We start from the raw sequence: 25992 nt of genomic DNA, 5'->3' as shown, positions 1-25992 counted from the left end.
CATTCCTGAATGTGTAGCAATTCCCAGTTTGGTGTGTGTCCCCACAGAAGCACAGTCAAGAACATCCACCAGAATCAAATGTATCGAATCACATCCTCAATTTTCAAGGTCATTTTCCACACAGGGCTGTGCCTCCCAAGAGACTGACCAGACAACAGTTTTTTCCATAACCTATCACAGTGTTTAAAAGTTAGTTCATTAAGGCCAATTACAGTGAGAAAGAGACCCTTGATTTGTACTTAAATAATTGTTTTGTGCAGGAATCATGAAAAGATAGTAGAACTTAGCAAAACACCCTGAATTTGACCTAGACCTGCACTACTACATATATATGGAATGCTAAATGAATTAGACAAAAATGTTTAATTTTATATCTATATATAGCTTAATATAGCTATATATAGCTATAAAAATATAAATAATCAAAATGCAACATACAAGCATTCCATTTTAAAATATGCAGATTCACTTCCCTGAATTGATCATAACCAATCATTTTCACATGGGGAAGGTGTGTCACAAATAAAAAAGTCACCTGAAGTCCTATAAGGAGGTTATGTATCAAGACAAGAGTGTTTTAGGACTCAGAGCAGTGAGCCACATCTTGGAGGCAGATTTCCCTAGATCTCCTTCCTTGCAGCGAATTCCTCAGACAATAAACAAAAATGCTTTACAACTCAACAAAGGTTTTATCAGACTAACAACTAAAACACTGAACTTCTCAAAATTTAGAAGCTCGTCACCTCAAGCACATCTAACCAGAGAACGGATTATACATTTTATGAAGTAATGCCCACTCTTCTCCAGTCAAATACATCCTCTGGCATGCAGTTCTTTGCTTCCAAGAAAATTCACCTCAGTGGCTTTCCAAGCAGCAGCATCCTCCAGCATATAGAAAGCTTATCTTCCAAGTCCCATGGAATATGCAGCTGTGGTGTGATCTTTACCACACCCTGCAGGCTAAGAATTATTATGCTCTATGTTCTCAAGATGCTACTGTTCCCCCTTGTGAAGAATCTTGTCCTCCTCTTCCCACAGGATTCCACCTGACTCATTAAAAGCTTTTTCAAACATGCAAAACACAAGCAATAGGAGCAGAACTTTGAATGGAGACATTTTCACCATTATTTCTGAATGGGAACCTATATTATTAAAGGGTATTAAAAAAAAAATCAAAAACATATATATCCACAAGAATGTGGAAAGATTGTTCAGAAGCAATTTTAGATATTTTTCTTTCTTTTCACTACCTCTACTAGTTCATGCTGATTTATTGTAAAATTTAAGAGATCGTAGGGTAAGCTTACCTTGGGGGGGACGGGGCAGGGAGGAATTAACAAACACTAAAATAAAGAAGCTAGAATGCTTTTTACCCTCAGGTAAACAATAGAGACTTTTGCACTGATCTAGAGGGAAAGCACCAGCATCCCACTGACACTTGTGATAACAAAGGGGCTGTGGCTCTGGGAAACAGGTCAAGGATTGTGTGACTCCAGCTGTTATGTAAAGGGCCTCTTCAACATCCACCTGTAATTCCTGTCTTGTATCAGTAGTGGCTGCATCCTCAGGTGTGAAGGAGGGACAAGGCTACAAGATTAAAAACAGTCAGAAAACCAACCATATTCCTTGTACTCCCTTTAAGGAGTGCAAAATGAAACATCTGTGACTTCTGAGGCACTTACAATTTTGATCAGTGAGGAAAGAGAGAAGACTGATACTTGAGCTTACAATCAATGACAGACTGTAATTAGTTGGTAACCTTATCTGATCAAAGATCCTACTGAACAGCTGAGAAATCAGATTTGCCTCATATTAGGATCAGGCTGACAATAGGTGAATTTCATTCTTTTGTACCATAACTCAGGTACATAAATTTCTACAAAAGCCACCTTATGAATACTCATAAATAGTAAGATCTGTAGGTTTTTTTTGCTTCACCTAATGGACATTAAAAGGAAGAGTAGAGAATATAAACATTCAGGTTAATTAATATAACTGCTCAAGTTAACATAACAGTTCAGGACAAGAGCTCTGTCCAAATGAACATTACCATCTTTACATGTAACTGAATCCATGAATAAAGGTGTTACAGTATCCAATCATCTCATTATTCCCTTTTCAAAATTAGACAGAAATGGGAATGAATGAACCAGATTCTAACATGTCAGAGAAGAAACAGAGAAAAAAATTAAGAAGGCATGAAGACCTCTCTTGCAGAAAAAGAGGGAGTTAAGAGCTTCAAGACAAGGTGCTGGGCTCACTATGAACTGCTTTGGGACTCTCAAACCATCAGATATGAACTGGAAAGAAAGGACTGGTATTTCATTTTTATAATGCCCTTCCCTTGTGCCTGTCTCCTTTTGCATGTGAAAAACATATTGACTCCCTCAGAGACACCTAGTGATGGCTTTTTTCCAGAACATATCCAGTCACTTCTTAGATAAGGAAGTTAATCCTGCTTATGCTGTTTATTTTCACCCTTGGCATAAATAGGGGCTCTTGTTGAGAGATGCTAACAAGTGCATGTCATTTGTTCTGCTCAAGGCTAAGGCTTCCCCACCCTCCTTCCTGTGTTTCACACTGAATTCAACCAGAGACTGCTATTACCTGTGCTCAATGACAGAAATGCCAGAATCACCTGATACTGCTAACAGTTTCACTTCCATGTAACTTCAGTCACTCCTTGTCAAGGAAAAATATTTGGGCATTTAAGGGAAGGCTGAATAGCTGAGCTAAACTGGAAAAATGTGCCAACTTTCTTCTGCAAAGCTTTTCTACTTCAAAAGAAATCTTACAGGCACCAAGGGCAAGCAAAGACAGACAACTTTACTGAAAGACACCTGCAGAGACACATGAGTCAATTCACTTCATGCTCTTTCCAGAAAGTGTCATCACCCATTCCCCAGCTGGTAAGAATTTATTCAGCTGCCTGACTGGAAAAGCAAAACCAAAACTGAGGGGTAGCATGGCTCATGAAAACTACTACACTCAATGCCCTTAAAATGAGCAAATGTTATCTGAACTCACTAAGAAACAGCCTCTCTCAATTTCCAAATTCCTCTCATTATTAAATGGACTTTTTCTCAACACCCCATATTACAGCAACTTTCAAAAGCTTCAGTCACAAAAAAGAACATGTACATGCTTTGAGCAAGGAAGACCAATTAGCTACTTAACATTCAGATATTCTTGTTTTAAATTTAAAAAAATGTAAAATACTTTAAGAAAGTTGTCTTTTAATGTAGGCCAGTATATGTCTTGTTTATATTCATCTCAACTGCAGATCCTCTTTTCAGCAGAAAGAATGTAACACTGAAACACAATCTGTCTTTCTAATGTACAACTGAGTTTAGGATACTTGGAAACCAAGGTAAACATTCTTCTTTATCTCTTAATGTGATGGTGTGACAAACTTCAACTGGGGAGGGGAACAACAACAGCAACAAACCCCAAACATCCTACCCTTCTGAAGAACTACCTGTTCTGAAGTGAACATAACTTAGAACAGACTAAGTAATGACACTGGCTTTGGGCAAAAAGAATCTACAGAGAAATACTTACCTGTTCTGCAATGACCACTGTTCCTATCCATGATACAATTATTTTTGACTAACAAACTCAGTAAATTCCATTTTATTGGAGCAGATCAGCAAACAGCTATTAAACAATGTCATGACCCCACCCACCTTACAAGGGATCTTTCATCTGTGTAAGACAGATCTATTAACACATTTACTTTCAAGTAAGTGGGATTTATGACCCTAAAAGGTACAAGGCTTTATATAAAGGGTTCATTATTAATTCCACTTACTTTAAAAGAAAACTGAACTGCAGATTCCGGAGGGTAAACTATGAAGTGTCTTAAGGTGAAGCCAAAACCCTGAGATGTCCTCCTTAGCACGACAGTTTTAGGACCAGGCCAAGCAAAAGTTTCTTCCTCCTCCGATGGTGATATAGCTTCACTCTGCTCTTTTCCATCTTTATTTTTTGATGCCTAAAAGAGAAAAAGATAGAGGAGTTTTAATTTGGATCATTGAAAAATAAAAAGAAAACAAGACTAAGAATTCCCAGACATGCCTGTACACTTGAAAATAGAATTTCTCCCCCCATAACCAAAGTAACTTGATGATCACTAGTACTTTTAAATGTGTATGGTGCTAAATCAGCACCATTGCACCTCTGGTCATACTGCATATAGAATAAAACTTAAATTTTAAATGAGGTTAAAAAAATCAGCATTCAACAATGAAAGACTTGAAGGAACCGTAAGAAATGCATACAGCTTGCATGTTTTATTTGCCTTCTATTTAGAGATAAACATGTGACTTCCGGGACCCCATTTCTGGCTGTACATATCTCACATACACAAGTACAAAACAAACTTCTCCTTCCCACACAATTCAGAGATGATTTTCTTGACTACGACCTCCTCACTTAATACAAGTAAAACAGAACATGCAATTGGTTAGATTTCTCCAGTAAGACATTTTTCTCCAGTCATATCTATTACTTCACCTCTGCTTTTTCCACCCTTAGCTATTGTCTCTGAACATTTCAGTATGCAAATTCTAAACACAAAAGCAAAAAAATCCCCTTTCCTTTTACAGTCCTACAGAAATAAGCAATCTTGGGTGGGTTTTTTTCTTATGGGTAATTTTATATACCTATGACTCAAGCAACATATTAAAATATCTACTTTCTCAGCCTTATATAAAATCTTCCATTTCAACTTTCCAAGTGAGTGCCACACCACCACTCAAAGGCAGGAGTCACAAAGAAAGCATACAAAATTCTATGACCCTCCTCTAAAGATTCTAGTTCAACGATGCGTGAAACAAATTTAGATACCAGAGCCTATAGCCTATTCAAAGGGTATTCAAACAGAAATAATAGTCTTCTTGTCCTCCAGTAGCTCTGCTGCTGTGGCTCAGCAACTGGCTGATCAGTGCCAGAATTTACTGCTCAGTTTCTCCCTGTCCTACTCCAAAATAATCTCTTTTGCTTCAGTCTTAGAGCTGGAATTTCAAACTGCAGTGCTAGTTGGCAAGGTGGACTCAGTCAGCTCCAATCAACATCCACAGAGAACACAGAGCATTTCCACTCTAACCACAAGGAGACCAACACATTACTACAAGGAAAATATTGCAGCTCCTTAGTGAGAGTTAATCCACCAGAACAACATTTTTCATTCAGGTATGTAAAACACAACACATTTGTCCACAGATGCTACAGTCTGTCCTCAGAAACCCACATCTTGCTTTTGTCCAACAGGGAGAACCAGCAAATACTAGCAGCAAGTGCTCTAAAGACCAGCCTCCCTACCTCCAACAACCCTGTTTTCAGTAATAAAAAAAAACATACAAATGGACACTACAGCCAAGCCAAGAAATGGAGCTGCTTCAGGAACAAGAAAATATGGAGAAACCAGAGCAGCCCAACAGCCTGCTCTTCCAAACATCCTGGAAGAATTAATGGCAGATGCTGGAGAGAACAGTTATAAATATCAAGGACTCCATCTCAGCCTAGTCTGTCCTCATCTATCATCTTCATTCATGTTTTAAAGTGTTAGTGTGAAACCGAGAAGACTCTGCAATTAGATGACTAATGAACGAAAAATTAGTGAGCACTGCAGAACTGCCAAGATGAGAGGCTTGAGCTTAAAGTTCAAACAATGCAAAGATTAGTAAAATTTACATAATCCTTTAGCCTAAGGATGGAGTTTGTTATTGAGGTGTTCCTAACCACTCTGTTCAGCTTCTGAACACAAGAACATTTTATCAGTTCTGCACATATAAGTGTTGCTTTTCAGGCTTTCAATCTTAGGACACATGCAGAAACTGGAGCCAGTAAGAACATCTTGATCCTAGTAAACTGGCAAAAGAAATAGCTCCTAGTAAGAAAAATATCACTGGCCTCTAAAAAATGACAGTGATTTCCTCCATCAAGTGACTCACAGCAACCCATCTATTTAACATTCCCTTGCAATCTTTTGTTTCTTCTCTCAGATTTTTATACACAACACATAATGCAAAGTTTAAAATGATCCAACAACCACAGATATTGTAAAATATCCATAAGCAAATGCCCATAGTTACAAATAGGTAACCAGCAAGCTTAAAATGTAGCCCTGAAAAAATCTGTCTTCAATATACTTCCATCTTTTTTCTAACAAAAACCTCATTAACCAGCCAAAAGGTAGTTTTAGTATGTGTAACAACTAAAGACTATAATTTACATACAGAAGTACTGCAACCTCAGTTCAAAATAGACCCATACAGAGAACTTCACTGACTTGTAGAAACAGGAGTTTCAGCATTTCAGTGTAGCAAGAGAAACTCTAATTTCCTTGTAATTTCATTTAAACCTTTAGCATTCACAGGTTACTGAACTAGAGGTTACTCATAAACCCACAGTCAAATAATTATTTCTTGAAAGAGCACACTAAAAGGGAAAGGTGAACTTCATGCCAGCCTTGGACCTCCTGCAAGGTCTGCCAAGAGGGTAACAGAAAAAGGCAGTAGTATCAGTAATAAATGTGAGACATGTTCAGTAATAGCAACTTTAGCCACCACTTCGAACAAGCAAGTTATCTGATTTATAAAGAGAATCAACATCTGTTCAGTAACCCTCTGACACTTCCAACCACAGCACACACATCAGAATATCCCTTGCCAGAAAAAGCTTTAAAAAGGAACAAGAGAAGTTCTCAAAAACAAACAAAACAAGGATGCAAGACAGCAAGCAAGAAACAGATGATGTTTAGCACAGACAAGTACACACTACTGAAGGCAAAGTCCATATAGGTTTCCTTGCAAATCAAATACAAAGTTACAAATACATGAGTATCTCATATCCATAAGACAATCTGTCTTTTGGGTAGAGTCATTTGCATTACAAGAAATGAGAAATGAATGCTTCATTTTCATACAAGATCTAACAAACCAAAGATCATTGTGCCATAGTCCTTAATGAAGACCTGTATGTTTATTTTTCTATAGATTCAGTCCTCAAAATCGAAGTCAAAATGCATACAATCAAGTTCAAGGACTGAAGAATCCCAGGCTACTAAAAATTATTCAAGCATCATTTCCCTGGGGAATTTTTTGTACAACGTTTTTGCACAAAGTATCTCAAAGCATCATTTCCTGTTCTATGCAATTGCAAGGACATACAACAGATGCTTAAATGCACTGTAAAATGTAAACCTTGTTTTTAATATTGTATTTAACCCTTCTTTCTGAGCAATGAAAGCATCCATGAAAAATCAGATGGCACTGTAAAAAACTACATGAATCACTGGCAGCTTAACATGCAGTAACAGAATTATGTGAAATCAGTAAGTAGCATTATGTTTGTAAATGATATTATTTCAAATTAAAAGTAAGTCTCAAAGCAATAGTTTCCCATTATATCAGTCTAAAATAACAACTAAAAAAGCTAACACATCTAGCCTGCATGCTCTCTAAAGTCCCTCTAATTTTTAATCTTCTGATCAATTTATAGACCTCAATGTACAGTACTGTACAAGCGAAAAATCCTTACGTGACAGTTGCAGGCAACTGCAATCGAAGCTATAAATAGTCATCTTGATTGTCTAAACAGATAAACAGGTATGGTCTCAGTTCTGAACACTGAAAAATTGAAAAGGTGAAAAATTGTGACCACAAGAAATAATTGATACATTGTACCATCTATTCTGGAAAAATCATTCAAGCCCTTTTAAAGCTGGTATAAGCAATCAATTTCTATCTTTATTTTGTGTTCAATACCCAAATTCAAAATTATTCCTAAAGAAATGGGGCATGGGACTGGCATCCAGATTTGCTACCTTTTTAGACTGTTTTGGTTTATGTGTTTTTTACCATACAGAATGCTTCACAAATCAATTATGTAAATAAAAGTCTCATTGTAGATGTATGGGTTTCCCACATTACAGTTTTCAGAGCCCACATCTGTATTTAAAAAACAAACTAAAACAAACAAAAAAATCCCCCACTCTCAAACCAACCAACCAACCTCCCCCACCACCAGACCATCCACTGGACCTATCTATCAGTAACCTCAATCACAACATGGAGACACAGCCTGTGCTAAGCAGCACCTGCTTCAGCTGCACCTAGCAAATGTTCAACTTTTAGCTTGTCTACCAAGAAAAGTGATACGTGATACAGCTGTTCAACTAGACTGATATATGCTGAATAGAAAATGAGCTGACGTTTCCCATTTTACTGATTCAACAGCCATCGTATATATGATGTTTAGGGCTTTTCAGTAACTACTGACATAAGCCAGAGGAAAAAACCATAGTTATTAATCCCTAAAATCTTCCTGAGACACAGACAGGATATTCCAAATACTCTAATATCGCTGGACTGACTTGAAAGCAGGGATATTTCTTGTATAGGGTCATCTGTTTTCCCCATTTTTGTACTCAGTCACTATCACTTAGCTAACTGCCCTGTTAAATATCTGCTATTACAGAGAAAAAGGCTCTTCTAGGACAGTCTTGCCTTATTTAACGTGACAACAAAATAGATTCTTTAAAAAAGCTAACAAGGAAGAAATAAAAAAGCCTTTTTCTGGCTAAGCCTACAGAATATATAGGAAAAAACTTGACTACAAGGCAGCCATATAAAAGATTATACAACCTTTTCTGAGATACATTGTCTACATCTTATTTGGAGCATAGGAAGGCATATAGAGCATACAAAGACTGTATTTTATCTTAGTAAAATAGCAGGATCACTCACACAAGGTGTAAATTGCATCTTTCTCTCAGTTCTCAAGCTAATAAACCAAAATTTCAAGGGAAATGGGTCACCATGATCATGTACTGAAACAGTCTAAAGATGGAGTGAGGTAATTTCTAATGTATCTTTAAATCAAACTGGAATGCACAAACAACATCTTACACAGAAGTTATTCCCAGCTGAAGAAAAGTAATTACTGACACAAAGTTGACATTAAGTAAATCCATCTTCCAGGTATTCAGAACACAGCCCTCTTCTCAAAACAAATAAATCAGTTCCATCCTTTTTAGCCTCAGGAAATACAATCATTTCTTACTCACTGCAAAGAGACCAGCAGGAAAACTGGAACACAGAAAACCCCAAATCCAAATCATTTTAGGCTTCTGTGTCCAATACCCACTTGTCTAAACTTCTGACTGACTCTTATGTTTACCAATAAATTGTAATCTTGCCCTGAATAGGTAGGATGACAGAGACAGAAATGCAAGCAGGAAATATAACCTGTCAGTATATATACTGACAGTGTCCTTCCCTCAAAGAAGTGTTCCATCATTTTATGCCCTTGAAAGATAGCTACAGAGTATAATCAACATTGTTCTCCAAAACCACATGGATGGTGAGAAATCAGTCTGCCAAATTGGTGAGATATGAGGAAATCTATAAAAATCCTCAATGTAAGATTGTGGATGGTAATTGACACCATAAAAAAAAGCATCTAGAATCCGCAGAAAGCAAGAGAGGCAAAAAAAAAAAAAAAAACCACCAAAAAACCAAAACAAAACCTGAAAAAAACACCAATTGAATATTTAACAGCTGTACATGCTAGACTTGTTAAAAAACTCTCAGCTGAATTCCAAAGATGAATGCAGCAGTGCATGCATAATACCAAAGCTGTCCCTTCTTTATTAACATCAAAATTAGCGTACACAGTTAATTAACAAATTTCCCAAATGTTTCAGTATTTTTAGTGTCAAACTGGAGCATTCATTTTTGCATGCTACTCCAGTGTCACCCGTCACACTGAGCAAGCAACAAAGTTACAAAAAAGAAAAATGTTAAATTTATGTATAGATTTAACCTGATTACAGATAATAAAGAATAAGTATCTGTTCCTTGTTCCTACCAACATGCTCTACCTACTTCAATCCAAAAGTACATCCTTTTTCTTGTCCACCTTTTAGAAATACAAACATTACTTGGGCGTGGCTGAATATAATAAACACCTATCAAAGTGAACTTTGCCAAGCAGAAATAAGTCACTGTAATTTAAAAGTAAATTTCCCTCAATCCAATAATGAGCTGAACTCTCAACATACAACTAAAATGCAATACAGATTCACAGCACAATACATTCAACCTAACAGTATCAACCACATATTTATGTGACTACTGACATTTACTGTGTGCTGATACACAGAAGTGAAATTAGTTCACTCCACTGAGAAAGTCTTTATCTACAGAGTGACACTTTAGGAGCATTTCCCAAACAGAAAAATCAGGCAGTTTGAGACACAGATGTACTGAAGCACAGAGGAGTTTCCTATCCCAGAACATCTCTAAGTGGGCCACATTTCCCATCTAATGGGCCACATTTCCCTGTGGTCCATTCCTCTTTGCAGAATGGGCCACAGAGGAATGGATCCCACTCAACAGATCTCTGACTGGTAGCAAGACCCTCAGAGCATGAGACAGAAGCTATCTGTCTCCATCCTGGCCACTTCAGTGCTACATATTTGAGGAAGCTGCAGGAAGGATTTGGTTGCTCAATGCTGGTAATTGCTGAGCCTGTTTTCAGAAGTTACCAAGAGGAGGCTGCCTCATCATGAAGCACCTGAAACTGGAGATGCAGATGTAAACAAACCCTCAAAGCTCTAAAAGATCAAACAGCTACAGAACCACACTCACCACAAGACAAGATGTGGAGATAAACACAGCCTTAGTCCACACACATAAAACCATCAATAGATAGCATTAACAGAGACAGAAAAAGCTGGTCTAGTCAGGGCCCTCACTCTGGGGTCACTGCTGTCTGGTTTTGGAACTGGGGACACAATTCTTCCATGTTCTTTGTGAAGTGGAGGGGGGGGAAAGGGAAGAAAAAAAATCAGAGTTTCCAGAGGAACACTTCAACTCCCAAACTCAGGGAAAGCACCAGCACTCAGAATCACTGGGGTTCCCATTCATCTCTTACCAGGCAAGCATAATGCATGCATGAAGAGCAGAATATTTGCTGAGACACCCCAACACTAACATTTCTCTTGTATTGCAGCTGAGTCGGATGCACTAACTGGGAAGGGCAATAGAGGCAAACAAACTGAAGAATTCAATTACCACTAGAACAAGATGCAAATCCCTTATGGCTACAAGTGGAGACTTTCACTACAATTAATGGTTCAATATCAAACAAGAGGAAAACAGGAACAGACCATTAGCGATCACAGCAAGACTAAGGGGAAGACAGGCAATGCCATTCATCCGATTTGCTGCTCACCTGGGTTGGTGAGGTGGAACTCAAGCAGCCACCAACTACAGCAAGGTGGTCTCCATGAGCTGCTCTCCCTCTCTTAGCCCCCTCACGGGTCTTGCAGAGACCCACAGTGAGACAATTCAGAGAAAGGGATGGCAATAAAGACGTCAGCATCCCTTGATGGAGTGACCACGGTCTAGGTATGTTCCTCACAGGAGCTCACCTCTTATCACTTTAACACACCATTATGGCACTAAGCCTGGGTCCTTTTTGGTGGACTAACCAACCTGAATTCAGGCATGTGTTAGGACATTACCCTGGGAGCAAACCTACCTGTCTTTCAGGACTGTGAATCTCACCCAAATGGAATAGAAGCTGGTATAGTTCAATAACAAATGCAGCGGCTGCTTGCCTGCAGCAGAGGTTACTGAGGACACCAAACTTTGAAGTGCATCTCAGAACTAAAAACTTTAATTCAATAAAATACATAAATCATACGCTTAAACCAAGACCAGGTAAGGAGAAAGGCAGCTAAGATGGCAATACATAACTACTCTCAGTGCATGAAGTAAGTGGGAAATCTGCGACCTTTCAAAAGCCAAGCATCTGTGCCAGCATGGCAGATGGCTGGGAGGCACAGGGAAGGAAACAAAATTCTGTCAAGCACCATGCAGGCTACAGAGCTGGCTTGGGCTTGGAAGCAGGACAGAGGGGGATACATGTTTCTGTGTACTTTCTGTCTACTTCTGTAGTACTAGCATTGTAGCAAACACAGTCATTCAAAGGAGAAACAGCATTTTCAAGATAAAGGATTTCAGTTCTCATAAAGGTCAAGGCATACACAGAAAACAAACAGTAAAAACCTCCATGTGTGCATGTTATTACTACACAGCTCAAACTTGCCTACTGTACTCTACTGCTCATGAAAGGCGGCTCTGTAAAGCAGTTGGTGCTGATATCAGTCTCACCACAAAACCCAAAAAGCAAAGCTGAAGGCTTTCTACAGCAAGGATGATCTCAAAAATGCCCCCTCCTGGATTAAAAGCAGTAACACCCCAAGTGGTTCTGCCAACTGAGCCTAGCTAGACATACGTGATTGACTGGAAGAAGCTTTCAGCTTCCCAGGCCAGGTGAGTTCAGAAAGAGTTGTTCTACTTTGAAGTAAGGAAAATTACAACTTACTAAGTGGTGCCTAGACTTAAAATAACTTTTTTCTTTTTCTAGGCAGCACAAGCTCTGGTTTTCTCATACAGTAGTTCTGATAGCTGGACCTTTTGAACAATGCTTTAAACTCAAGGTCGCACCAAGTGTAGCATATTTCAATTCATTAATCTACCATATGTCTATTTTAGTTTTATATACATATATACAGACAAAATTAAGTATACTGTGTTGTGTGTGTACATATATTTGCTTCTACACATCCAAAAAGTGTACTTATTGACTGAGATTCTTTACAAAGCTAATTAAGTGCACCTCATTTCAGATAATTTATACTGCCACAGAGTAACAGCCCATTTCAAACAACAGCAACAGCACTAAGACACAAAGTATATAATGAAACACTTCACACACTTCACAAACTATTTTCACAATGCGTTTTTGTTTGTACCTTGAATTTTGTTATTCATAACAACATACATGGAGTCCATAATATTAAATTTAGTCAGAAAAACATTAACAACAAAGAGAAATTGAGAGCTTCCTTGTTTTCTTATAGACCCATTAGCAAAAGCCTCCCCTCTTAACAGCTACATCCTTAAACTGGAAAGAAAGGAAACATCTGCAGGGCTGGTAGCTAGCACAACAGCAAAATATCATGTGATCTTAATTTAGCTAAATTGAAAATTTTCCTTTTCTGCTTGTTCTGTCATTGCTTGTTAGGAATGGGAAATTCTCTGTCCTCACCTTACAGTGTAATCTGGAAATATCAGAGACAGGAGACAAAGCATTCTTCTGCTCCTCAGCATTGAAGAAGTGTTTGAGGTTACTCCATGCAAGATACAAGAATCTTCTCAGCAGTATAAAAGAAGTGGTAAGAGCACCTTGCATAGTCACCAGCTGTCAAGGGCCGGCTTATACTGGCTCTTTCAACCTACAGGAATTTTTTTCAGATCCAAGACTATAAGCTGCCCCATGACCCACTCTGCTTCCTACAAATGGGGAGAGGACAATAAGAAACTCCACCTCTGTCCCCAGCTAAGTACACTACTGCAAAAATAGGAATGAGTGTCAATGAAGTTTGTACTCTTTTTGCTTTGAAGAATAACCTGGTCTTCACCAAACACACAAGATACCACACAGTTTCCACTACACTTCCACCACAGTATAAGCACAAATGTATTTACATGTGAAATAGCTTTGCAGAAGCCTTCCAGAAAACCAAAACCACTGCACAATATAAAATCGCCAAAATCACCTGCACAGACCCCTTTTCAATAAACTGATGCTCCACACTTGAAACTACTACCAGCCCTGAAACTACCTACAGATTTCCTTCCCTTCATAATGTTTTTCCCACTGCAGCCAGAGACTATGACTTGAATCAAAAAAATATTAACTCTCCAAGGGACACAGTTAAAATTTACCAAACCACCCAAGAGAACACAGCTTCTTTGTCCCTATGGCAAACCTCTATGTGTACTAGGCTACTCCAGATGCAGCTACAACACTGAGTAAGAGCTTTACTGCTTTGAAGCTGAGCAGTGGACAGTGCATCCTTATACCTGCTCTCTAATGAATGTAAGCATGAGGCTGACCTTCTCTTACCAAAACTACTGAACTTTGCAACATAAAAAGAATATGCTCATTTCTGTTCTAAAAACAAGAAAATGAGGTCATTTAGAGACTAGACACATCATCTGCATAAGTGCATCACTGTACCTGCTGGTAATTCAATACTTGGGATTTTATTTCATGTATACCAGAAAAGTCTCTTGACCGGCCCAAAGCCAAACAGAAGCCTTTGGAGGATAAGGGATTTGATCCCTCAATGTCAAACCTAAACAGTAACCTAAAAAACATGGCTATTGCACGTGAGTTGTTATTCCGGAATTTGACTCCATTTGTAGAAGGTTTACCAAGACATATGGGGGAAGTTTTAAAAACAACTGCATGGATCAAGGCTAAATAACAGCATAGGACTTTTAACACAGAGAACATGGCTCAAAACACAAAAAAGACCAGTGTGTCAAGATTCTTTACCACCCCACATATACAGCTTCCCTCATCAAAAATAACCTCTAAACAGCTCTACATATGACATGAGATACTCAGTGTTAAAGCTCTCTGATACAGTGACTTCATTAATAAACTCCTGCTAACTCACCACTTAAAAACAATCCTGGTCCTGTGTTTCAAGAGATTTAATTTCAACATTCTATATAATGTGCACATCAACACACTCTTATGTTTCAAAGTCCTAAACTTGGAAGTGAAAAGGCTTGTCCATTGTAAAGCAAAATAAAATAAAATTAGCATACACAGATGTAAAGCCACATATCCAAACACCCAAATTAAATTATGACCGACCTCTAAATTTGTAATCTATTGTGCATATATAACAGAGGGGGGAAAAAAAGCAGTCTTTTCAGTGAATAACTTCTTTTACAAAGATACAATGCACAGGAAAATGCTTAAAAAAGGAGTGTGAAGTCATTAACCTGAAAAAATATATTAAATCTTTATGCCCAGAGATGTCACTAAGAGGATGAAGAGGAGAAAGTTGTCCACGGGATTTTCAGTTTAACTGCAAATCCGAAAGCTTCTCAACATTGACTTATGCCATGATCATATGTGACCTGCATATATTTCCTCACAGTTTGCACTGCGCATGTCAGTAAGAATGGTTGATAGAGGGAACTAAATAAATCTACATTTGTTTCTCTGTCTGGAGGCTGGAGTGGGGAGAGAGAAGAAATCTATTTTAACACAAATCTATTCGCTTATTTAAGAACTACTTGTCTTTGCATGCCTATTATTGTGGTTTGAATTGCTCACTGTTGCCAAATTATTTCCCTGTATTTCTGGACATTACAAAATGTTTCTCCAGCAATGTGAATTTCCACAATGAGTTAAGTCACCAGCTGTTTCATGCAATGATTTTACACTTTTTGCTTAAACTGAAAACAGCACACCCTGCACTGCTACCAAGACAGATTTTTATCATATTGCCTCCCTCCCTCTCTGAGGCAGATGAATAGAAGTAAGAGCACAGTAAGGTAATAAATATCGCATTTCAAAACCATTATCAGCTGCAAATATCTCAGAAGAAATGCAGACACCTTTGTTATTTCATCCTCCAAATAACACATTTGGAAGACTGAAAAGCATTTTTAATGTCACTGGAGATTCTCCAGAGGAAGGGAAATAGCTGCAGTGCAGCAGCTGCTGCAGTACTGCTGCGTTCTGGGGCTCGGATGAAGGTGATGTGAGAGCCCAGCTTGCACTGTAACATCACATTGTCACACACTGTCTGCAATAATGAACTCCAGCTAAAAGAACAGAAATCAGACACCTTGGCTGCCAGGTCAGCACATAACAACAAACCTTCATGTACATCAAAATAGTCTTTGATGAGAAGGTTTCTCCAAGACCAACAACTGCAAAGATGAGGCCCACACTGTGCAGTGAAATTTGACCAACTGCAAGTTTACAGAATTTGCAAAATACTTACCCCTGGCTGAAAAACCCAAGATTTAAGTATTTACATGGCTGAAAGAATATTATCATTATTTTTATAGGCTAGGGCGCAGCAATAAGATCAAAAAAACAAAAACAGATGCAGGTCATCAAAGAACCAATGAGAACAGCACATGAGAAGATCAGATCTGCTCTCCTCAAACTAACAGAACTCTCTTCAGAGCACAGTGCTGACCTATGCTCTGTACTGGTAAGAAGACAACCTACACTCAATTTGTGGTCTACTGTTTCCTACCTAACACACAAAAGAAAGGCATTGTGATAAAAGGAAGGAAAAAAATCCAAAACCACTTGATCACCTACCATTATATTACCTACCAGTACTTGTTCCAAACATCTGAAGCAGTGGAATTTATTCTTTTAGGCATACTTGTTCTACTACATCTCATCATGGCCATAAGGTCAAATGACATACCAGGCATCTCCAGAGTCTGCTCATGTGCTGGAGGCTCATAAAGGACATTCTTACAAGGACAGAGGGAGTAGCTCCTATTACATCTTACTGAGGATGAGCCTAGTCCGTATGTTACTGAGGAAAAATATTATCTAGCTCTTCCATACATTCATTGAGGAGCTCCTCTTGGACCACAGCTAGCATGCTAGGTTATCATTTCAAGATTACAACTCCATAAACACCAGACTATCATATAAAAAAATAAGTGCTTTAAGTTTTTAAGGCACTCTCACCCTCTCTCTATTTTTTCTTCTTTAAGAAAAAAACAACAAAAACTAAGACCAGACTATATTAAAAATATGATTAATCATCTATGATACTGTGGAGACAATCTGGATAAATCCAAACATAAATTTCCACCAAGGTAAATTTCCTGTACCAAGGTCCCCCATAAGATACAAACTTTTTACCTGCTACTTGGCTTCACTAATTCTACATCTGCAATCATGCTGGAGCTCTGAATTGCCAGTAAGACTGTCACACTTGAATCTACCCCATGTCCCACAAGACAACTGCCACAGACAACATATTGTCTTGCAAGAAGCAAGACACTTTGGCACTTTTTAATAACTCATTTTAAGAAATATTTTTAACACAGGTAGTGCAGTTCTCCCATGAACAAAAAGTAAAGGATGAAAGCCTGCAAGCAATCAAGTTTATTGTGAGTGAAGGCTTCTGAGTTGTTCTTTAAGGATCACCATGTGATAGTCATCAATTCCATTCAATGTTTGGACTAAAAATTGTAATTCTCTGATGCCAACAGAACTTCACTGATTTACATCATAGAATAATTTTATTTTAAGGGGTTTTGTTTTAGTATGAAACACTGCATATCCTTTGAAAACATTTTAATACACATAACAGTTTGCTGTATCAGAGTGCAAAGGGCAACTGTGCCCAGCCATAGTAACTTTAATTTCACACCATGAAAATACTTTTTCTAAAATTTAAACCACCATGACAGAAGAAAATATCCCTGCTATTTCATACTTGCTCACTTCCTGTTTTATAAAATAAGCTTTGGGAAGTATATGCTCCAGAGCCAAGGGAGTGGGTGGTGAACAATAAAAACAAAAGAAATCCTTAGAATGACTGCAACCTAATTTGAGATATTATTAGTGACACAAACTTTAGAGGTGATCCATCTGCTTTCTCACCAGCAGCCTGCTTGGGCATTGTGAGGTGGGAAAGGTGGAGAGCAGCATGCACCTCTCCCCAGGCCTGGCAGCTTCCACTTCTGCCACAGCATTTCAGTGCAGCAGGAACAGAGTAGCTGCACTGGAATATCCATCCCATCAACAAACTTCCAGCTTAATTTCAAAAAAAGTATCAGCAACAGCTCATTAAATTGTATAGTTCACAGAGACTGGACTTCAGTTAAAGTAAACAAAACAACCCCAAACACACATAACAACTGCATAATCTACTTAATAAAATCTAGCAAGATCAAACAGTTCTGCACCATTACTACCTCAAGCATGCAATTAATTCAGGGTATACTGATCTAAAGCTTGTTTCTTCTTTTCATATTGGTAAGAAACAGCTTTTAGACTATGTGAACCCTGCTCTCTGTTGAAGTGAGGTGGTTTTGGTGGGTTTTGTTTGTTTGAGGTTTTTTTTTGTTTGGTTTTTTGGGGTTTTTTTATTTGGTTAGAGGGGATTTTTTTTTTTTAAAGGGGAAGTGCTTGCGGTTTGGTTTTGGGGTGAGGGGGTAGTGTTTAGGGTTTTTTTAAAACCTTCCACTTCAATATGATCAAAAAGGAATTCTCTTTCCATTCCCTCTAGTTATATCAAATGCATCCTAAAACTTTGCAGGACTGCCCACATCCTAAGCCTTTTCTTATTTCTTCTTGATTCCTCTAAAGCATGGGAAGCAATTGTCATACTGCATTTGACTAGACAGGTGAATTCTTATACATATGTAAGCAAATAGATCAAATAGTTGGGCATCTGTAAAAATTAAAAGTTTAGGATAATGTATCATGTTTCCTCTGTTTTTTCAAATTCAACAGAAGATACTTTTTACCTGTCACATTAACTAGAGTACTGGAAAAACCCAGGCACCATCAATCAGGTTAACAAAAGAACTAAACCAATACCCATAAACAAACAAAACCAAACCCCACCACAATCACCTTGCAGTGTATTTCCCCAATTAAGAAGCTTCAGTACAGATGTGACATAATGGGGTTGTAGGCATTTTTAAAAGGCAGATTATTTCAAAGTACCTCTATGCATAGTAGAAAAAAATTCTGAATCACCCATGTCTAGTAACTCTACTGAAACTGCAACTTTATAAGGATTGCTTACCTTCACCTTGCACCAAATAAAAAAATAAATAAATTTTCTTCAGTGACTGGCTGAATGCTATATGAGAAATACAGATAACATCTAGAGTAACTTTAAAGCAGTACTACAACTGCATACAGTATTAAAAAGGCTTTAGTAATTGCATTTTTATAACATTTTCATTCAGAATCCAGGCAATTTTGTTTGTTTGGCTTTTTTCCCCTCCGATTCTACAGCAGTGAATAAGAAGTATATCAGTCCATATTAAAAACTGAATAGCATCCTCTGATTTATTTAATCCTGTATATTAAAAGAAAAAAAGAGTAACAACCTCCCCCTCACACTTATTTTAATCCTGTTCATGATCAAGTATTTTGAAATAGCCAAGATGCTCACTCTTTTTAAAGCAAGAAAACAAATCACTTTTATATTTATTAACAACTTAGTTTGTCTTGGCATATCTCCCCCTTCCTGTATGTGGTATTTACCTTTTTGTGCAATTCATTAAACAAAATTTCTCAAAGTATAAGACTCTAAAGAGAACAAAGTAAAGTATTTAAAGTGTTAAAAAAAGCAATTATATAGTCAAACCATGTTTTGTATGCTTACTAACTCTAGAAAACTCCTTAGTAAATAGCAGCATTTCTAACAGTTCACCCTCAGTAGGGCTGGGGGTGGGGAGAAGAGATCAGCCGGAGCCTTTTTGTTCTCCCATTATACTAAATTACATAATCATCTTGTATGCAAGGATAAGCAAACCACAAACCTGATCACTCCATGCACAGTACAGGTTACATATGAAGCTCCAGTTGTGATTGATCACGCAGTCCAAAATCCTGAACTGGGCCATGGCTGTGGTGCACAGTGCTGCTGTGCTCTGACTCAGCTTTTGTCCGGGTGATCCTCGAGGATATGAGAGCTATGCAGCAACGGCATTCAGGAACAAGGACTTTCCTTCCTGTTCAGTCTCCCTTCCCACCCTAACTATGTGTCAAGTCAACAAGATAAATTGACAGAATTGCGTAACATTCTTCAAAATAATACTTCCGAAGCTGACAAATTATGCATTCTTGGGAATATATGGGAAATAGGAACATCCTAAGAAACCACACTAAAGCAAACAAAGGCACTCTCAAACTGCACTTATTCTTTTCCCTACCCCTTTCATTTCTGCTCCTGCTGAAATCACTCTAAATATAAACAATTTAGTGTCATAATTCACATCATATGAATCTTAAAACTTCCTTAGGCATGGTTGTGATGATGGCTCCCCATACTGTACATGAGATTCAAAAGCTTAGGATGCCTCTTTTAGAACAGCACAATACAAGCAACTTTTCAAAGTTAGGAGAACATCCTAACTAAGAGTGTTCATAAAAATTATACAGGTTTATCTACTTTGGACTCTTAAAAAGCAGACTTCTCTTTAAACCTGTAAAAGTGCTGTTAGTGTTGCACAGATATGCTGGCAGCCCTCTGTAATTAAGGATGACAATCAGATGAGGGCTGCAACACCAGAGGGATCCTGAGAAACTGAAGAAATACTGGAAAAGTTCCTTCCTTCCTTCATGTATTCCTTTTTTGCAATCTGTAAACAACAATCCTATCTTAGCATGAACCTCACTTACTGCATCTTGACTGCTTACCTAATATTCCCATTCTAAAGTGAGATTCAGAAAGAGGAAATGTGTTTCTGCAGAAACATACACATTTTATCTGGTGACTACGGATAAAACTGTAGACTAGTTACAGAACCAACCTAGAATAACCTGCAGTTTAAATGATACAATTATCTAACAACATCCATGAGATGCAAGAGACAGAAAAGTATTGGGAAAAGATGGAAGAAAGCCTACAGGAACAAGTGGCCAATTGACCCTTGGTTCAGTAATAGCCAAATGACTGAAAAGTATTTCAAATGGCAAAGAAAATGTGTGCTATAAAAGCAGCCTGGAAATAAACAAACTCCTACGTGAGAGTTAAACAAATGGTGTGGCCAAAGAGCAGCTCTCACTTTGAGACAGTTATACAAATAAGGCCTCATTTGTTTTAACCAAACCAAATTAAAAAATCTTGTTCCAATTTCTCATCCAAAGGACCCTGGAAATTATTGCCAGAGTCTAAGCCAACCTCTTCCCTTCTTGCCAATGTGAATAGTCTGAAAACTTCCAAGACCCTGTTGTGCACAAAAAAAAATCTATTCTGGTTCATTTTAAGAGAGATATGGCAGGAGATCCTCTATTACCTTTACAACACCTAATTGTGCAAATGGGAGAACAGCAACACAGCACAAAATTAATGTGTTCACAAGTGAAAAAAAAAATAGAACAATAACATCTCCAGTTAGATGGTCTGTACTGAAGCAGGGCTGACATGACATGTGGCTGGAAGAAATGTCCTGCTTAGCAACTATTACTAGGTGGAACACATACACTTCCTCACAAGAGACACCATTAACTATCCAAGCTTGAGAAATCTTGGAGAGCATGTCTGGGAAGGTTTTACAGAGCAGGGGGTTACTGCAGAGATGCCAGAGCAGACTGAGGCAGTGAAGTCCCCAGGACAGCAATGCTGGAATGAGGAAGGACCTGGCACCCTGCAGGACTGGCAGCAGGGATGCTGGCAGAGCGTGTGGGGCAGCCTACACATGGCTGGAAATGCAGCCAGCTGCACATTTGTTGGACTGTGGAAAAATGCTGTCACCAACTAAATAAGGCAGAGGGAAGAGGGAAAGTAGATCTGAAAAACTAAGAGAAGACTGCTGCTCTATACTAGAATCAACATCAACCAAGATCTTCTTAAAAAGTATTTTAGTACAATTTTGCAGTGACTGGCTTTACAATCAATTATCTACTTTTAGATTCATCAAATATCACTCCATATTTATTTCCTATGAAGCACTCAACTTCCTAATAAGCATTCAACATACTGTATTAGGAATCTCCTACTGTACAGTATGTTATTATTTTAAAAACAGCAGTTACAACTCAGAATCAAATTTGTGTAACTCCTTCCATAAAGTCAGCAGCCATTATTTACCCTTTACCTTCCACTCATCTTCAAATCCATTTTAAGGAAATCCTAAATCTATTTTTATCTCCTACAATCTGGACAGTGCTTATACACCATTGCAGTTTATGCAAAAGTGTCTAAATACAGCAGATAAGCCCATAAATAGCAATACAGAGCAGCAGGAGATCACTTTCAGAAACAATCAGTTTCTGCCAAAGGTTAGTATCGAAATACCTGTAAATTCCAGTGGGCAGAAGAATGGCCTGAGGACAAGCTGTTTCAAGCTTGAGTCTTTACTAAGGTGTCTCAGGTAAAAGGAATTCACAAACTGCAGCAAGAGCAGCACCTTCAACAGTAAATTGCAGTTATTGCTTAAAATGGACTGTCTCAATATTCTTCTCCAAGTCAGCCTTTATACTTGTAAATTTGAATCTGCTGTTACTGAAAACTGTTCCTGATCATCATCAGCCAGATTGACAATGCCCTCATTTACAAGAGATAAATCTCCTTCCTGGCATGATGTTAAATCAAATTCCACTAATTCAGCACTCCCCTGTTGTAACCTCATTTTCTTTACTGTTAACATGTTTTTTCGGAGACCATTTTTACTTCTCCTGAGCATAGTTACTATGTATGAAACTTCCTTAAAAAAGGCATCAAATCAAGAGAGGTCTTCTTCCCTTTTTGCCTTCTACATTCATTTTACCAATGCATTTCTTGAAAAAGTTTAATGCAGAAGTAAAACTGAAGTAATTTTTGTTGTAAGCATTAAAGTTTTTTAAAGTTTTGCTCAAAATAAAAAAGGAATGCTTACACACTGGATTTTCAATTTGGAGGTCAACAGAGCATTTAAAGATACACCCACAGCATAACCAGAGAATAAGAGATGACATAACTCAACATTAGAAGGCACCAAAGGACTCACTTCCAGAGACAATTTGAGTCCAGCACTCCATTGCCCAGAGAGCTCCTTATCATACACTGAGCTTTGACTGAAAAAAAATCCAGGTTTAAGTTCTACCACTGGGCAGCTTTTCGCCTCTTTAAATAATGAAGGGGCCACTTAGAATTGCAAGAACATAATGAAGTTGAACCTCAATTATGCAATTTATTAAATTAAAAAAGTCAAGACTCTCACATCTGTTGTGAAATCCAGTGTTCTCTCCTGCTCTTAAAAGCCAAGTTTAAGATCTCAATATTTTGAGGTAACTAAACTAAAAACAGCTCAGAAACAACTTCCTCAACTCTTTCACAACTCTCCATCTTTGTATGCAGATTCTAGAAGGTTAAAAAGGAACAGTAGAAAAGAGGCACAATTTCCCTAAAATTGTGCCCTTCAAGTATCTAGACTTTTCTCTCAAAACTGTAGTGAGCTTTCTGAAACAGGAACAGCTCATACTCACAGAAAGGAAGGGCTTCCATTTCCCTAAAACTCCACATACTTTTTCTACATGAGTAAATACACAAACCACACACAAGGGTCAGCACATCAGCAGCACACGGTGAAGTGTGTACCAGAAAGATGCTGTTCAGAACTTGCAACAATTCTTTGAAAGGGCAAATCCTTTACTAACAAAGTGCAGACTGACAGTGATGATGGTGAAGCTCTGGTGGAAAAGTTGGGGGGGTTTTAGCAAATGAAATTGAGAAGTGCACAGTAACAAAAAAGGAAAAATGTGTCTGAAGAAAAGGTGTTTTCATTGCTCAGGTCACAAAGACTGACAAGGAAAAAAGTTCCTACAAACCAAGTCAACAGCAGGAAGAAGTTGAAATATGATTCCATTCTGAGTTCTTTCCTATCATTGAAATTGTTAAAAAAAAATCTATGAACATTAAAAAAAAAGGAAGAAAAAGTAAATACAAAAACCATCTCTCTCCATAGTTTCCATAGTGGAAAAAAATATCTGGAGTGTTTCCTTCCCTCTGTAATGACTCCTTTTTAAGATGCAACACGGTTCATAGAATTAGAAACACAAGAGAACCTTGGGGGCAGGGGGGGAAATGCAGGGTACAAAGGGTGGCACAGTACCATTTCAGGCTGTTTAACACATGCATACCAGTCTGCTACAATTCTACTGGTATTTTAGTCCAAAACCTGAGAAACTAAGGGAGTACACAAGACATATCACTTTTCCTTCAGAAACTAAGGGCAAAAGAACATAACAGATTAGCATAACTGTCATTCTTCTTCTGCATAAATGCAGCTTGTATTTTACCATTGTATAAGCTCATTAGATGAATTCAACAATGTATTTTATAATGCATTTTGTAAACACATCAAACAAATTCACAATATCTACATCATACAAAGAGAGTTGTTCTAGTAATTGTTTTAAAAACTCATGCAGCAAGGTACTCATGAATTTGGCTGCCTAATTCTCCTAAAATTCTCCTGCACCCACTCTCAAGACAACTTCACCATCATATTTGCTTCCAAGAAGGACATGCAATAGCAGGATTGATCGGTCAAGTGTCAGTTTGAGTCATAACATAGAAAAGTCCTTTTCTCTTGAGCAATCAGTTCAGCAGTTAAGCTCAAGTAATGCCCACTTCCTTGGATTTTAGCCATAGTCATTTTCAGTAGCCTAGTCCTGTGTTTCCTTTCTTTAACCAACTTCTAGCATTTCCTTTTCTTTATCTGACATATTCAGCTACAGACCCTCTGTTTCAGTGAACAATCAACATGCAAACAAAACCTGACTTTTTATTAGCTTTAGCTATAGGAAAGTATCATTTTGCATGTTATCCCATAAAAATGAATATACTCAAATATACTTTGATTCCTCAAACTGCACTCCATAAAGCAGCTGGCAATCTTTAGAAACTGGAAGCAAGCTTCTAACACTGTTCTATTTAAGAAATGCACAGCCAAGTTTAGTGAGGACTGAGTAAGAAATAAAAGCCATATGTACTCTCATGCAAAGTATACTTCTGTCACACCATTAAGCACTTGGTAACATTTACAGTGTTAACAAGACCAAGCCCCTGAGAATATGTAAGTTTACTGAAGCTATCATCACTGCTACCTACAAGCTCAATGTCTCTCAAGAGCAGATCACCTGTTTTCCACCTGCAATTTCCTGGATGGCAAATGTACTGCTCCTGTGGGAAATTCCTGCTTGTTTAATCCAGTGTCCACCCAACTACACTGGTTTCAGTGTCCACTTGCTCTCACTATCTTTAGTTTTTATGTCAGCAGAGGATTAAAACAGCAAAATCTAGGAAAAATTTTACAAAAATCTATTTGTCAAATGCATTTTAGATCACATTAGTACTATTCAACCTGGTTATTTTACATCATCTCCAATCTAAGACAAAATGCAATGTGACTTTAATTTGAAATGTCTCTATATGGCAATTTTTCATGTCCAATCAAAACATGGAAAGAAAATATTGCAATGCTTATTCCTACCATAATGCATACCCACCACCATGTATTTGTCCCCATGAAAACACTAACCGTAAGATACATTACTAGTTGTTTCTAGGTTACATCTGAATCTCTATAAGACAGTGTTCACACCAGCAATGATGCAGCCATGATCAGGTTAGCAAGTAGCAAGTAGGTAGGTCTTCCTCTTTTTTTTTTTTTTTTTTTTACCCCCAGGAATGATGGTAAAAGCATCTAAATTGAATCACATCAAATGTAATGGCTTTGGTATCAATGACACACATTTTCTTTTACAGAAGGCTTTTCACTTACAGTATTAGTGATCCTATCTGAACACACATGGGTTCACAACTGGCTTGAGCACCACCACAGGAAGAATTCTAACAGGGACTTCCCGCTGTCTTTCCATTCTTCACTACACTGCAGTGCCATGCCATCAGCTCGGCCATTTTCTGATCCCAGCACAAAGCCAGACCTAAGTTACTTGCCAGCTTAAGACAGGGCTTCAGAATCCTAAAATTTCCACTGTAATAAAAGAGAATCCCTATATACCTTAATCCCTATAGAAACACACAGAAAAAAACAGTATTACCTTTAGTGATTACAAAGAAAATCCTTTCAATTTATTGGGACATTTATTTAGATAGCAAATCTATTATAATACATTTAAGTCTTCTCAACAATCTAGCAGTCTCTAAATACAAGGCTAGGATAAAACTAATCAACAATTGTGACCACGCTTGAAGCACCTTCACTTCCAGCCCAATACCCTCTTATTGAGACCAGGGGTGCTCAGAAGGCTGAACTGTTTGTGCACAGAGAACCGCCGGCCTGAAAGACAATCCCAGAAAGCAACACCCATGTCACGCCAGACACAGTGCCAGCCTGATCACAACACACACATATCCCTGCCTTCTCTGCATTCAGA

The 25992-nt window shown here is 38.0% G+C and overlaps 1 protein-coding gene across 4 annotated transcripts in view; it reads right to left on the bottom strand.

Moving 5' to 3' along the window:
* ARHGAP21 (Rho GTPase activating protein 21) overlaps positions 1–25992 on the bottom strand; it is a 112416-nt gene that overhangs the window by 63016 nt on the left and 23408 nt on the right. For 3 of the 4 annotated variants that reach the window (XM_071428802.1, XM_071428805.1, XM_071428803.1), the window contains one exon: positions 3812–3994. In XM_071428802.1, coding sequence (XP_071284903.1) covers positions 3812–3994 — 183 coding nt within the window. Of the gene's footprint in view, positions 1–3811; positions 3995–19427; positions 19541–25992 lie in introns of those variants that run through there. The other variant, XM_071428804.1, reaches the window with a different exon arrangement.

The sequence above is a fragment of the Agelaius tricolor genome, unplaced genomic scaffold (genome assembly GCF_023055355.1).
Source record: "Agelaius tricolor isolate 1412-34295 unplaced genomic scaffold, bAgeTri1.0.p SCAF_6, whole genome shotgun sequence".
Lineage (NCBI taxonomy): Eukaryota > Metazoa > Chordata > Aves > Passeriformes > Icteridae > Agelaius > Agelaius tricolor.
Note: the sequence above shows the minus strand (reverse complement) of the source record. Positions and strands in the feature narration are given on the sequence as shown.